General features: G+C 38.9%; 1 protein-coding gene across 2 annotated transcripts in view; it reads left to right on the forward strand.

The window, feature by feature from the left end:
• Positions 1-211: 211 nt before the first annotated feature.
• Positions 212-15,848, forward strand: part of GNAI1 (G protein subunit alpha i1) — a 33,496-nt gene continuing 17,859 nt past the window's right edge. The window contains exon 1 of one of the 2 annotated variants that reach the window (XM_064702944.1): positions 212-658. In XM_064702944.1, coding sequence (XP_064559014.1) covers positions 541-658 — 118 coding nt within the window. In that variant the 5' untranslated portion in view covers positions 212-540. The remainder of the gene's footprint in view (positions 659-15,848) is intronic. The other variant, XM_064702945.1, reaches the window with a different exon arrangement.

Here is a 15,848-nt window from a genome sequence, read left to right on the forward strand (position 1 = left end):
CCCAGCCCCGTTCCGCTCCCGCTGCGCTCTCCTCCATCCCGTCCCCCGCCCCAAAACGCCTGGCCGCCGCCGTGCGCACGCGCGGCCGCGCCCGCCCCTCTTCCCGCCGTGCACGCGCGCCCCTCCTCTGTCTCTCTCTCGCTCCCCTCCCGGCGTGGGCGGTGCGCGCGCGGTCGCGCGCCTCCGGCGGGGCGGGGGCGGTGCCGCGCGCGCAGCAGCCTCAGGGCCGGCGGCGGGAGCGGCGGCCCCGGTGCGAGGCCTCGGTCCGCCCGTCCGCAGCCCCGCTCTCCCCGCTCCGCGCTTCCCCGGCCGAGCTTCCCCACGGCCCCTCCCGCTCGCTGCCTCCCCTCTTGGCCGTGAGCCGAGCCCGGCGCGCGGTACCCGCGACGCCGCTGCGTCCCAGGTGAGGGAGCGGGGGAAGGAAGGAGAGAGCGAGCGGGGAGCACTCGCTCCCTCTCCCTCCTCAGCGCCTCCCCGCCTCCGAGCCCCGCCGCTCCCTGCTTCACTTCTCGCGGCGGAGCCAAACAGCCCCTTGCCAAGATGGGCTGCACGCTGAGCGCCGAGGACAAGGCGGCGGTGGAGAGGAGCAAGATGATCGACAGGAACCTGCGGGAGGACGGCGAGAAGGCGGCCAGGGAAGTGAAGCTGCTCCTCTTAGGTAAGGGATGCCGTGAGGGGAGGCTCCTCCTGAGGCAGCCGCTCTCCGAAGCTCCCTCGCCCACCGAGGGGTAGAGTTTTATAGGAACGCTCCGGGCTGGGCGGGGGGCGGTGCTGCCCTCGGAGCCCGGGGTATTGCTCGGGGCCCCTCGGAAGTCGTGGGGTCGCGGGAGGCGCTGCAGCCCCTTGGAGCAGGTGGGCGCCTCGGCCGCCTGGAGGGAGGATCGGAGGCAGCGCCCCGGGGAAGCGGCACGGCGTGGGCTGTCCGGGCCCTGGCTCCCATCGCAAAGGGATAACGCCTGGAACTTTTGACCTGGATTCTCTGTTCCCCTTTTGAAAGGAAGGAAACGTTACGTTGGGGCGATATTTACTCTTAATATTTCTTGTAGACCCGAGCAACTCCTAAACTGTTGCTGCGAGAGTAAAGTATAGAAAAGTGTCAAAAGAACAAAAGGCAGAGCATCATTTAACTTTTGAGTGTTTTTTTGGTGGTTTTGTTTTTTTTTTTTTATTTTGTGGAACTTGCTTGTGTTTCTGGGATCTTACGACGGGGAGTACCACCTTGATGGACTTACTACATGGGTAACATAAAGACTTACAGCGTGCCATGGTGTATTCTTCAGTTTTGCTCACAAGTACTTAAAGCTTACCTTTTTGTGTGTTTTAAGATGTACTTTGTGTGTGAAGATAAGGTTATTTTTAGAATTGCAAGAAAAAAGGAAGTACATTTGAGTACATAGAGTACATTTGTTCAGGACTAAAACTACTGTAGGCTGGGGACAGTTGAATGCTGCAAGATTTGCATTGAATTAATGTTGTGGCAAGTTTCGCAGTATATTCTGTGTAGCTAAACCAGACTGGGTCTAATAGCGAGTTAAAATAGCTGTTGAGTTGCCGCTCGCCTCTCAGGGGTGACGTTTCAGGCAAAGTTTTTAAATGATGCACGGTATCTCCCCTCGACATTGATTTTGCTCTCCTGTAGTGCTCTATTCACTACAAACATAGTAGACCACTTAAATAACTTTCTGTTGCTAAATTCTAAGATGGCTCCAGAAAAGGACAAAAGACAGAGCGAATTGTAATTGTAGATGAAGAAATGAAACAAACCTAGAATGGGAAAAACAAAGATCCTAAAAGGATTTTCTAGGTTTAAAATTTAACTTGTGAAATAAGCCAGAAACAAAAGCTGGAATTGTTCTCCAGGAAATGGAAGTGGAAGCCTGTTGGTGGAAACCTGTATCTGTTAGGTTTTGGGCTGGTACCGTGCCTAGTCCTGAACACCTTTGGAATCCTCAGCTTGTTGTATGGAAAGGTTTTCCTGTATGTGATAATAGCAATACTGCAGATATTTCTGCCTTTTTAAAAAGTGGCAATATAACACTTTGTGTCATCTGGCATTTGAAATTAATTTTCAGGTTTTTTGGTGTTCTGTATGGAACTTGTAGTGCCTGTAGTTTCATACTTGTTTTCCTATTTTTCGTCTTAATTCTTGGGTACAGATGACGTCTGTTTAAAGATGCTTTAAACTTAAGAATGGATTTTGTCACTATTTTAATGCTCTTATGTACTAAGTCCTATGTTATGAGCTTAAATTTTATAAATTCTCTGTTTCTAAGGCTGGAAAGCCTCTCTGCTGGGCTCCCATGAGATCTGAGGACACAGAACAAATGGTCAGATGCGTGTGGGCTCCCAGGGTGTTGTGAGCAGCAGCTCTCTTGGGTCAGCATTTCCCTCTCTCCTGCTAAAATGAGGTGTGAAGGCTGAAAGCCTGGCTTCTGCTGGGACCAGTGCTGGCATGATTGTTTAAACAATGATTGCCTAAATGTTCAGTGAACTCTGGATGAGGCTTTTGCATACACCCATGGATGCACATATGTATTTCACATGTTTTGGAAATAAAGCATTTTCCCTTCCTCTTCCTTGCAAGTCTGTCAGGTGTCTTGAATGTGATGTGAAGGCTTTATCTGGTGGCAGAAGTATTTAAAGTTATTTCCACTAGAGTCACTTTCTTCTCACCACTCACTTTCCCAGTTGCTTGTTCAGCCCACACGTCAGAGTTTATCATCTACTCGGTTGTACTCCTGCATCTATTTATGGGTTTGTTCTGCTAAAAAGACACTGAAGGAAAAGTAAAAATTGTGGTCTGCTGCCAGGAAAATGCAATGTGCAAGTGGCATCTGAGACACCTTGTATATGTAGAAAAAGGTCATGTGGCTGTACACCTATTGTTATTATAATTGACACATTAAATTGGATTTATTCCAGCATATATAATTCTTTTTTTTGCATGGTGATTAGAGAATCCTACTGAAGTTTCAGCTAGAATGCTCAGTTGAGGCAAGATGTGTTCATAAAATCAATCGATTTCTAGACTGGAAATTTAATTTATTCCATCATATGCTTTTCTAATTTTTTTTTCTAAAACAGGATATTGCAGGGATTTAATTGAGAGAGATGTGGCATTGCTGTACCTGAACCATCACTGTGAACAATATCACTCATGCATGTTAGATATATGTTTTGTTTTCTTGTCTCTAGGAATAAGCAGATACATTGAATGTGCACAAAATACTTTTGAACTGGATTGTCTACGTTCTTTTGTCCTATCTGTAAATTGGTTCATCACTTAATAAAATTTTCAGTGCTGGTATTAGGAATAAAAATGCTGGGTTCTAAGCATTATCCATGTATAGTTATTTGAACCTTGTAATTCTGTGCACTTCAATGTGCTATCCCAACAGCAGGAGAGCCTTTCCTGGAAAATTTCTGAGAACCATCATTCTTAGAAGTAAGCTGAACTTGATCTTGTAGTTGGTAAGCCAGATGGAAAATGCTTGTTTATACATGGGATTTGATGATTTTATCTTTTAAAACCATTACATAAACAAGCTTATTTACTTTAATACTATTTTCAATCAATGTGTAACTTAAGTTTCATGAGAACTGAACAGAAAATATAATTGCAATGTATTATATGACCAACACTAAAAGTTCAACTTACAAAAGTATATACTTTTTGTTAAGCAGTTTATTTGTGACAAGTTGACAATGCCTAAACTTCTGTGTCCTAATTGAAGTAATATTTTCTTTATTTCTATTTTATTAACAGATAAACTCATATACTTAGTGTAAGATTTCTGAAAAGCAGTTTATATTTTGGCTGGCTTCCAGACAGAAAGTAGTAGATCCAAGTTGTTTTTTTCTTCCATGGTTCCTCATCTTAACTTTTAATATTCAGCAAATAAAAATTCTAGTGATGCTTGCAGAATGAATGTGATTCTTATGTTGGGAGGTGGTGATTCTGAGTGACCAGTCTGTGGGCTGCATTAATGGACATGTGATCCTGGTCAGGTGTGCATCCCCAAGCACATTTCTGTGGAATTAGCAAGAGCACATAAGACTGAGTTTGTGCCAACTGCAGGAGAACAGGCAGTCCCTCATTTAGTAGAATGCCTTCTGGTATGAGGTTAAACTCATCAGGTTTTATGAATACATTCAAACTGGCACCATGACTTCATAGGATTAGCACTTTGTCTTTTGAATTATCACATCCTTCACCAAGCTTAGCAAATTGGTGTTTAGGTTCTTTTATCTTGGATGAAAAAGGCAATAGATATGTCCTAAACATTCTTTAGGAGCAGCTCCTGGGCTCCAGGAAGTCACAGGCCGTGTGTTTGACAGCTGCCATTGTGTTCTCCTTTCTGGATAATCACAGCTGTAGATGTGAGTTCAGTGGATACCTTCGTGCTCATGACTAGCAGAGCCACTTTCTGTTCCTGAATAGATCCTTGTGATTCATACTGGAATGTGTGCATGTCATGTTCTTAAAGATAAGTGACATTTACCAGGCAGTGCTGCATTTAATCTTTTCCATTGCAGCTTCCTGTTCCTTAAGATGGTAACTAGAACAATTCTATTTAATTGTTTTTCTAGTTCTTCACATCTCAGGCATCTTTTTCTGTCTGCTTGTCTTTTGTTCCAGACCTGCATCTTTGTCTGCTCAGCCAAACTGACTCCTGCTCCCTACTCATCTTTTCAGCAGCATCATCCTCACAGTGCTTGGCAGTACCTGGCTTCTTCCAGACCCTGTTGCACATTGGACTGAAAAAATACATTTATGCTGCTTGTACCATTACTTCTTTTGCCTTTCCTCCAGAATATTCTTTGTCTCCACACTTGCAGACAAGAAAGACTTTAGGAGTCTGAACTTAGGAGAGCCCTCAGAAAAGCTTTTTTCTCACAAGCATGGCCAATTTCAGAGTTGTTGACCTTATCTTCATAAATTATGCCAGCCTAGTCTAAAACATTTCTACCAAACTATTTCCTGTCATGCCTTCAGAGACAGCCATCTATAGATGCTTACGAAGTTCGCCTCTTATTTACAGCTGATTTCTAATTTACAGCTGATACCTAAAAGAAGTGTTTAATGTTTGGGTTTGGTTTGTTGCTGTTGGTCTTGTCTGTGTTAGTGTGAACACCCCTGCCCCCCATTCCTGCCTGTCTCCTTACACTTAGCAGGAGTTCTGAACTAGGCGTTCTCTTGCATTTTATTATGGTGCAGTTGGACTCTGCCAATCAGGATGTTACTTGTGTGGAGTGACTTGATTCTCACAGTGTAATAATGCCCCTTGCTTTTGTGAGAGGAGACTCAGGGCTGTGCAGTAAGCATACTCATACTTTAGTTGTAGTTGTGTTTGTACTGCTGCAGTGTGAGTTCTTTTGTCCTTGTCTCAGTCTATTTGAATGTTGGTGTAAAAGTTCACATCATCATCATCATAATATTGGTCTTTAATGTGTGCATGGACTTCAGTATAAATTATCTTTAGTGATATCAGGTCTTCTGTTGTATTATTATATTTCCTCTTTTTGGAAGTTACTTTATAAAGTCACTATTTAGGATTATATCATGATGTTAGTTCTTTAGCATTCTTTAGACAAAATTTACTTTAGTGCCTGTTGTTTTAGGAAGGGTTAAAGAGAAACTGTCCATTATGTGCTTTGTTATGGTACTGGTAACAGTGACTTGGCTTTTATAAAATTTTGATTTGAAAAGTCTAGTCATGTATACATAAAATTAGTTGTATTACAGCAAGTATTAAGGGTTTTTAAAATATTTCAAGAGTTAGAAAACATTTTAAGCTTGAGAATTTTTTTTTAACTTTTCATTCAAAAACAGTGTAAAGCTGCTGCTGTGTTCCTTCTGAATTAGAGGCTCTAGTAAGGTATTTTTGGTAAGCTGTCCACTCCCAGCAGGCAGTACCTCAAGATCACTCATAAATTTTGTAAGAAACTATGATGTAATTAGTGTCTTCTTACTTTTTCTCTGCAGCACAGTTTATTGTATCATCATTGTTATATATGACAGTTTATTCTGTCCTATGTATTATATTACCAAAGTTGTTGTGGATTTCAGCTAGCTTCTTTGTGTGAAGTTATAATTAACTCACATCAGAACTAGACTTTACAGTGCAGCTCACTGCATGGTTGTGTTGGCACAACCTGAACTTGGGGCTTTGTGCTGTAGTTAGGCTGTAGTGATTTAAATATTCATATTGCCAAAGTGGGTTCCTTTGCTGCCACATTTTACTTTTTAGTTGTTTTGGTCCTCTGAGAAGGAATAATTGAGTAGCCAGCATATAAGTTTGGCTAAATAATTTGAAACCAAGCCATGAGTCTGGCTCAGAGGGCATAAAATTCTGAAGTCAGTTTTGCTGTCTAGCAGAGTTTCCTGTAACATGCTATCTGGCAAATGTGGTACAGCAAAACTGGGTGTAGAAAATAGATATTTAAGATGTTCTGTTAAGTGTGAGGGTGGGTTTTGGTTTTGATTTTTTTTGCCATGGAAATACTGCAATAAAGATCTTAACTGATTTGATAATTAGCTGTTAAAAGTTTGTGGGTTTTTTTCCAAGACATGTATAGGAGAACCTGTATTAATAAAAACTTCCATTTCTGAATCTTAGTCGTTGTCCAGCTTTTGCCTAGGTTTGCTGTTCTGTTCATTCCCCTTGTTTGCTCAGTGCCCTGCTGTTACCTCAGGCTTTGTGTAAATTACACAATTATTCTGTAAATGGAACTCGGTTGGCTTTACCTGTGAGATTCTGTATCCACAAAGTATTGAAGTTGGTAAGGGATATAGAGTAGCTGGAAAAATCAGAACTTTGGATTTTTCTCACTCAAAACTTTTCACTCTTAGAAGTTCAGTTTCTTTTAGTGGCTTAACTTAGTGACATTTGTGCGTGGAAGGATAACTGAGATTTTGAAATTAGAGTATTAGGACAAAAATAAACTGGTTTTGCTGGGACACTTGTGTACCAGGACTGTTTCCTTCTGCAAGAAGAGATTTGAACTCATCTTTTTCTTAATGCTAGATATTTTGTTCTCCTTGAGCATTAAGTAGGAGCAGACAGGACAAAATAAGATTTCTTAGCAAGGATGGGAAGTAAAGGAGTGATTTTGTAGACTAATTACCCGTATTTGTGACTGCTTATAGTCCTTATACAGTACAGGTGCATACAAGGAGTGTTAGAGTTGGGGATTTGGAAGAAGCTTCCCATCATCATGGTTTTGCCCTTAGAGTTTGCAAAGCTGTGTTGCCAGCTTCAAAGTCTCTGGAGTTAAAAACTTACACTCTTAAAAACTCTGGAGCTTAAAACGTATAGGCCTGGCAATCACCTCGAGTCACAGATACCTGTCTGCACCAATCCTCGGTTTGAAAGTGTGTTACCTGTTGAGGTTAGATTTTGACTTCCTTTCATTTTGGTTCAATTGCTGACTACCCCTTCCTTTGAAACATATTTCTGTTATTTTTTAAAGTTACTTTTAGTATAGTTCTTTCAGGATCTCTGCTGATGGGGGTAATTGCCATGAAGCAGTTAAGAACCAATTCTTTAATAAGAGACTTGTTAAATAAGGAATAAGCAAGTAAATTCTTGTTAAATATGTGATAAGTAAGTAAATTGGTCTTCTGGCTTTTGTAATTTAAGAGTCATTGATGCTTTAAATAAGACCACCTCTGGTATGCTTTGTTACAACTTGATAATCAAGTTGCTGTGTTGACTGATAGGTGTGTGCTTACATGGGTACTTGGTGTTTATATTTTCCAGTACATGTAAACTTCAATATTGTATGTCCCTATAAAATTTCTGAAATTAGAAAATTCTTTTTGTGAAGCAACTTAAAGGAGTCAACACATTCATATATACTGTGCTTCAACTTCTGAAATAGACTGGACCTCATTGCTTTTTCAAATGTTCTGGTTAGAAATGTAATGTTGCCTTTGTAGTAATATACTTAGCAAATTTACCTGATTAAATCTTAAGTGAAATATAACAATATCTGGGCAACCAGAATGGACAGGAAGGCTTTACAATCATTGCTCTAAGCAGATTGTTTTTATAGAAGTAATCAATGTCCTGTAATGAAAATTCCTGTTGAAACTGTGAAGTGGGTTTATAATTAATAGTCTAGAATTTAATATGACCTGTTTCTTGACTTGAAAGTACTGGTGCTGTCAAATGGCTACCTGTAATCCTATCTTCCTTTTGCAAAGTTTATAAAATATGTTTTTGCATATGACTTGGGGTTTTTTACATGGACAAAGCCGTTGTAGTTGTTTGAATCATGCTACAAGTTTTTTATTGGTCACTGTTGTAAGGACATTCTGAATCTCTGGGGGTTTTTAATAGTTTCCAATAAAACTAAAGTGGATCTTGCCTGCTTTCTAAATCTGTGATGGAGTGCTGCAAGTAAGCAGTGGATGTTGTCTTACAAGCAGCAGAGCTATTCTGGAAGCTCTGCCTTGCTAAAAAGTAAAGTGCTTTTGCAGCATCTGGCTGAGTAGCTTTGCCCTGTCCCTGTCACTTTTAAATGTTTAATTCAGGGTTTTTTTGCTGGTTGAGTAGTCAGACTGCCTGTCCTGATTAGACTTAGTTTGCTGCTGGAGTGGTCAATTCAACTGGTATTTCATAATGGTCTGATGAGGACCTGACTAAAAGCATAATGAGGAGCAGAGATATGTGCTGGAAATGCAGAGTAGCAGGTGGAGGGGAAAATGGATGCAGAATAGGGTGCTTTCAATTTCTGTATTTCTGTTTCACAGTTCACTGTAGAATTGGGTTAGGAATAATGTGAAATTTGCAGGACCTGCAAGGTCCACTTGGTAGACATGTTAAACTCTATTCAAAACCCACTTTTTAAAGATTTCTTTGCTACAATAGGAGACAGAGGCAGCCCACGTTAAGCAATGTGCTGATTGCCAGTTAGAGGTAGGAGTTTTTTTGTTCCAAATACAGGGAGCATCAGATCTGTGCTTCTTCATGCTCTTCTGTTTTGTAGGTTGTAGGCTTGACTAGGAAGAATCCTCTTCTACCTAGCACTTCTTGGTGAATGCAAGATGCTTGTGGGCAAGAGGTGCAACTGCCAGCCCAGTGTCAAACAGTAAAGAAGAGAATGGAGGCAACAGTAAAGTTGTAGTAATATTAAAATAGAACACAGTGTGAATGCAGTATTGGAATGCAATTTTAAAACTTTCTATTACTGGAGTTATGGGTCTTGCAATAAACAAATTGGGAGCAAACCAGACAATTGTTTTTAAGTATTTATAGGTTTCATTTAAAGAAATGTTATTTTGAATCCTGTTGATTTCATGTCTGCTAGTAATGTTTTATACAGTGCTGGACTGAAAATAAGTTGAGAAGTCTCATTGAAGTGCTGACTGTATTCTTGATGCATTAAATATGTCTTGAAGCGTTTTGAAAGTGGATTTCTCAGCTGTGTGCAGATCCTTAATAAATCTGGTAAACTCTTGGCAAAGGTGTTATATTCTTTCTAAAGCATATAAATGCTTAAGCATACAACTCTTAAATCATTGACATGGATCCCTTCTAATATGCTTTAGGGCTGCAGTGTTAGCTGGTGAAAGCTGTCATCTAATTCCTAGATGAGGGTCTATTTCTATTTTCTCTATCTGCTGTTCTGGAACAGAGCAGCATTTGGGGTTAGGTTAGATCAGCCTTTGATTACGTACTTGCTTGAAGCCCAACACCTGTTTATGTAGGTGTCTGTCTTACTCCTTGCTTCTGGGATTGTTGGGTGTCTTGGAGGGGGTTGAAATTTTTATATACTTCAAAGCTGTCTCAGTTTAATATGAGACTGGTTAAATACTAATTCTGTTTAAACAACAACAAAACCTAAAAAAAGCTGTATTTTTAAAGTACTGTTCACCCTACTTCAGGGCAGTTTTATGTGTAAAATGCATGTGCATGTAATAAAAAATAAGGTGGACTATGCTCATGAATTTTCTTTCTTGCTTCAAATACAAATAGGAGTTATGAAAATGTTTGTATTTGAAAGAAATTGTCCACTGATATCTAGGAACTTTTTACATTTTAATCTCTGTCACTTTCAGTCCATCTGAGTTCTGGTGGAGTTGGTGACATTGAAGTGCATTTAGGTCAGCTATCAATATGCTTATTCTCCTTTTTTTTTGTAGATCTTAGTCCTTGAGCTACAGGATGAAAAACTCTTAAGTTAGGTGTGGATGAATATTGAAAATTTACATGAACTGAAGTTTATTGCTTTGTTTCTACAATAATGGGACAGCTTTTAGTGTAATTGCATTTTCCCTGATATGAACTTTGACAGTACCCATTTATCACATTTGCAACAAATGCCTTGGTGTTATGTAACAAGTAGAGTTTTGAATAAAATCAGTTGATATTTACGTGAGAGATATTTTTCCTGTTTTGCTAGAAATGCACACTCAGTTTTCAGATTGTCCTAACTCTGCAGTTACATAGTTCTGTGTGGTAGCTGGGACAGTAGGTTCTGTCAAAATTGTAGATAGAACAACAGTAGTTTTGTTCTGAATTGGAAATGGGGCTTGCAATGAAAATACATTGTTATTTCAAGTTGTTTTGTTGTATCTTTCTGCCAGAACAACCTCCATAAAGTATGCCTTTGTTGCAGAGGACAATTTTTTATAAAGCATTTTTGGCTGTGATGAATGATAGCCTGCTTAGTTAGTTTGCCCTGGTACCTCTGAACCTGCCCATCTTTGCACACCGTATTTATGGCATGGTGCATTGTAAAAGGCCATGAAGGCCAAGCACACTGTAGAGAGCAATGTCAAGGCACTGTGGTTTTCTGGAAGGTTTATTAGATATATGTTTGAAAGACTGGATGAGGCATGCTGTACTCTGTTGACAGAAATTGATGGTAACTCTCGTGGTAGACATTATAAGAGTAAAGGACTTGGCTCTTTCTTTTGGAGCAGTCACCATTTATCTCCTAGATTGGGCTCACATACAACAACCACTGAAACTCGTGTTCAAGAAGATCTTTAATCAAATTCTTTCATACCATGATTTTAAATTAGGTAGTAATTGTTTCTGAGCATACTACTTAGTATGGGAGAAGAAAGCCACTTGATTTTTTTGAAGTAGCAAATTTAAATCTTACTTCAGTTTTGTAGAGCAGATAGTTATTTGCTATATTGAAGTTCCATTCAAAATCCTAGCAAGTTTTTGGGCTTTGAATTTTGGAGATATTTTCAAGTATTTTAGATGCCATTAGTGTGGATGCTGGCCTCTGATACATTTAAATAGCCAACTGCTAATCTTACCAAGCTGCTGTCAGTATTGGCATCTTAGATAAACCTGAAGCCATGCATGTTTAGCTGCTGGTGATGTGCCATGTAGTTGTCAGGCAGCAAGCACGATTACCAAGTGGTTTGCATCTCCAAAGGTGCATTAGCACCTGTATTTAATTTCTGGCATAAGTGAGAGGTTTATTTCCAAGCCTTTGACTCTCAGCTTGTCCTGGTCCTGCTGGGTTTGGCACTTCACGTGAAGGAAGCTGTGCTTCTGTCTTAATTGAACCAAAAAGTACAATGGCACTGTCCCTGTCTAAGGCAGTGATTCTGGTGTTTAAGAGATCTCCTGTACATTCTGAACAGATACACCTTTCTAAAGTAGCTTCAATTCCAAGGTACCACATGTCCTTTTGAATGTTTCACAAAATTTCTGAAATTTGATGCTTGGCATTGTATTGGTGCTCTCCTTTATAGTGAGATGACTCCCTGTACAGTTATAAGTGATGCACATAATGATAAAAGGGTTCCTACTATGTAGCAGTAGCAGGAGCTAGTAATTTAAAACACCTGAGGAATATAGAAATGTGTTTGAAGAGCTGGGTAGAATTTGTATTCAAAGGCTGCATGCATTTAATTTTGTATGGTACATAAAATTGCACATAATTTCTGCTAGATGTCAGCCTATCACATGATTGAATTCTAAGCAAAAAGAACACTTCATAACACTTTGTCATAAAAAGATATGAAGCACTAATTGAAGATTGCAAGTAGCTCAAAACTCAATTCATACTTCTAAAGATGTGAATAGAAGTTACCTTAAGGTTTGCAAAACGGAGTCTGTGCCCTCCTTGTTTCACCATAAGATTTATTTTTAGAATTCGTTGGGTTCCAGAGGTTATATTAAATGTAAACTCATATTTTCTCCTTGTTGTTTCAATACTAAACTAATTAACACTGTCATTATCACTTGCCTATGTGTTCGCTCTAGTAACAGACTAAATACCAATTTAAGAAACTCAGAGCAGTCTAGTATTAGATACCTAGACCTGAATATACATACAGGATGCTACCACAAGTTTATACTTGATTGCTTCTTGAGATGACATTTTATCTTAACAGTTTTCTTAAATTATGTTTTGTGTACAATAGATTGACTATTTTATTGTATAAAGTTGATTTCAAACATCTAAGAGCAATACTGAAGACCTAGGAAAGAAATAATTAGTTGTAATTAATTTTTGATTTCTTAGGGAGTTTACAAAAGTGACAGTGGCCTATGGGTATAAATGGTATTGCTTCTGTAGAACTAAGCCTGCAGCTGCTGAAACCTTGAGAATTATCTCAGTTCTTTTATCTCTATAAAGAGATCGGTGCCATAATTTTAGAATCTGTCACTTCTCTGGTTTAAATCCGTGACGTAATCTGTGATTCACACTATTACTACATGGCTAATTTACTGAAGTATTTTCTGCCAGATACTAATCATACAGATTCTTAATTCATTGAAAGTTTCCTGGCACATTCAAATTCCAGTAGCTGTGGAAATTCCAAGACTAATGCCACCTCAGAAGTAATGAGTAATATCTCCCTTTGGTTGTATAAAAACAGTTGGGAAGGGGAAAAGGGACATAAGCTGCAAGGGCTAGCAGCTGCCCCAGAATAAGAATACCAGATGGTGGTAGATAACTGTTACTGTTGGGAGACTTCAAAAAGGGGGAGTGGACAAAATAAGAAAATTCAGGCAGAGCAGTATGGGTTTTGGAGAATGCTTCATTTGGTGTTCAACCTGTCCAGAGTGTGTTGTAGCAGTTTCCACTGTGGGTTTCTTGTACTAGCCTTGATGTATTTTGAGTGTAGTAACACTGATTGGCAGCTTGCATTCTAATTTTAATCTCATGTCCGATGTGTCATGAAGTGATAAATTTAAGAGATTATACTTCCAAGGTACGAAGCCACTTGATTTTTGTAAGAGATTCCTGACCCCATAGCAGAAAGAGTAGAAATCACTGGGTGTTTAGTTTGTACTGTGACCAGTGGCTGCTGAGAAACAGGCACAATTCAGCTTGTGCTTTCTACTGTGAAGCTCAAATGTCTGACAGAATTGGATAGGAAAGTTGTGGAGAGAGAGCTTTACAGTACCTGAATCCAAGAATTTATAAGTCTGTGTATTTTATTTTAAATTTCATGTGTGTCTTTATGCTTAAGTCAGTCTGGTCTAAGTGTCCTATTCTACAGGCTGAAAGAAAAGCTGGCAAACATCTGTTGAAGGTTTTAAATGAATTACTCTTGTCCATACTTGAACTCTCTTCTAGTAACATAAAAGGCTGTATACATTTTGTGGGTTCTATTCCTTAGTCTGACTTATTTGGTGTTATTTCAAAGCCAGCCCAATTTTTCTCTTTAGTTTTTATCTAATGCTTAAGTTATTTTATTTAGTCTGCATATTTTTTCTATGTTAGTAATACGAGGACTATATTTATTCCATTAGAAATAGTTGTTGGGAGTTGGTTTTGTCCAAAGATTGATACTGTGAACTTGAAGTTTGCCTTTCTTTTTACTTTGGTATTTGGTTGGCTTCTTCAGTGACCAATTAGCAAATGTGTCCCAGGTTAGAAATGTTACTGTTAAGATCTCAGCCCTTTCTTTTGGTACATGGGTGCATAAAGCATTTGTTCCAGATATTAGTAGTTCTGGAATGCTTCCTATGTAGGCAGTGTGTGGGATAATGAGTCATGAGACATTCTAAGTAGTTTAAAGTAACATTTTTGCTTACCTGTTAATTTTAATCAAATTATTAAATGTTTCAGTTCATTTTAAATACAGATTTGCTCCATTTGGAAAGAATATTGATTTTAAGATGGTGTTTGCTACAATTTCATAGTAATGAGTCATAGGGTGATAAAATAATTTAGGTTGGAAAAGAACCTTAAGATCGAGTCCAACCCAGTCTTTTTAATTGTTTTTAAATTTCTTTTTAGAATTGACCAATTTACAGCTTGGAGAATCAAATATTGCTTTAGCTGTTTCTTAAATTTATTTGAGCTCTGCTTGTCTTACTTGGTTCCTGCAAGAGGAATATTCATTGAGATTGATCTGTTAAATAGTTTTTTGATTGTTTGGGGTTTTTTTTGAACATGAAGATGCTTTGATTTTTTTTCTATTTCCAAAGTAGAGAGCTGGTCTTGAAAGAAAAATGATAATATGAGCTCAGTCCCTCTTCTGTAGCTGAGTGTCAGCTTCCCCATGCTGTGGGTGCTGCGGTGGGGTTGGTCACAGGCCTGGGTTTATGTGCTGGCTCTGAGTTCATGGAGTGCTGGCAGAATTCCTGCTGCATCCAGGCAAATACTGCTCTGGATAGCACAATACTAGCTGGGAGATAATGGTGTGGGAAGGTAAAGCCTGAGTATTAAACTTTGATGCAGAAGGCCCTTCAGATTATAGTGGAATCTATGGGGATAATAGGAAATTTTGCTATTTAAGTTGGATGTGCTTTGCTCCCATTCTTTGGTGTCTGCATTAGGATCTACCTGCTTTCTGGCAAGAGGGTGTAAGAAGATTATTAGATTTAATTCAAGTTATATTCTTTCTCAACTACATCAACAAAAGTTTTAAAATTCTTTTAATTAGATTTTTGTAGATTGTGTGGCCCTCTTTTTGAGGAGCACCCAAAGTGTGCAAGAGGAAGAAAGGACTAATCAGTTATTAAAACTTCCATTAATGTGATGCCTAACAGTTAATTACATGCTGATGTTCTTCTAGTCTAAGCAGAACTGTCGTGTCTTTTAAATAATATTTTTGTTATAAATAAATAGTAGCAGAGCCAGTAAGACTGTTCAAATTATTGACAGTAGTGATCTAAAATCAAGTATCACACTTAAATAGCAAGCAATAAATAGCATCATTTACTAGATGTTTGAGGAATATTCAATCAAGTCTGTCTAAATTTAGATAGTGTTTGGTAGTGACAGTATAGCTAGCTCTGACATTTCATACACAGCTGTCACATGTAATATTTAATACTGCTTGCTTCTTCCAAAACTTTCTAAACCACAGTTAGTTCTCATTTTGCTGTATGAGCAACTTATTTATGCTGAGATAAAAGTGGGAATTTTACACAGTATATCTGTCAGAAAACCTGGCAGAGTTCTGCATTCAGGAGTGCAAAAATAATGAATTTCCTTTCAGTATGGTTCAATGAGTTAGGTGAAATTTTCCTGTCTACTTTGCAAAGATTATGAGGAATGCTGCAGTAATTTCAGTGCGCAGTTAAAGGAAAAACCCAAACCAAGTGTAACTATTTCTATTTTCCATTAAATAACATAGGGAAATGCACCTTCCAGGAACTCACTGCTGATGTTAGGTACTCTGTAATAAATGACTTAATTATTCTTTGTGTATTATGGGTGAATGTGGTTATAAACTGAGAATGTTTTTATGATAATTGTAGGTATTTGATACATGTGAGTTCTTACACCATGGAGAAACATGCATATCTGACTCAGAAAATGGAGTACAAAGTGTATGACAAAAATAATTAAATTTTTAAGCTACAACTAGCCCTGACACTGACATTCTTGGTTAGTCAAATGTGATGAAT

Source organism: Zonotrichia leucophrys, chromosome 1A (genome assembly GCF_028769735.1).
Source record: "Zonotrichia leucophrys gambelii isolate GWCS_2022_RI chromosome 1A, RI_Zleu_2.0, whole genome shotgun sequence".
NCBI classification, from domain to species: Eukaryota; Metazoa; Chordata; class Aves; order Passeriformes; family Passerellidae; genus Zonotrichia; species Zonotrichia leucophrys.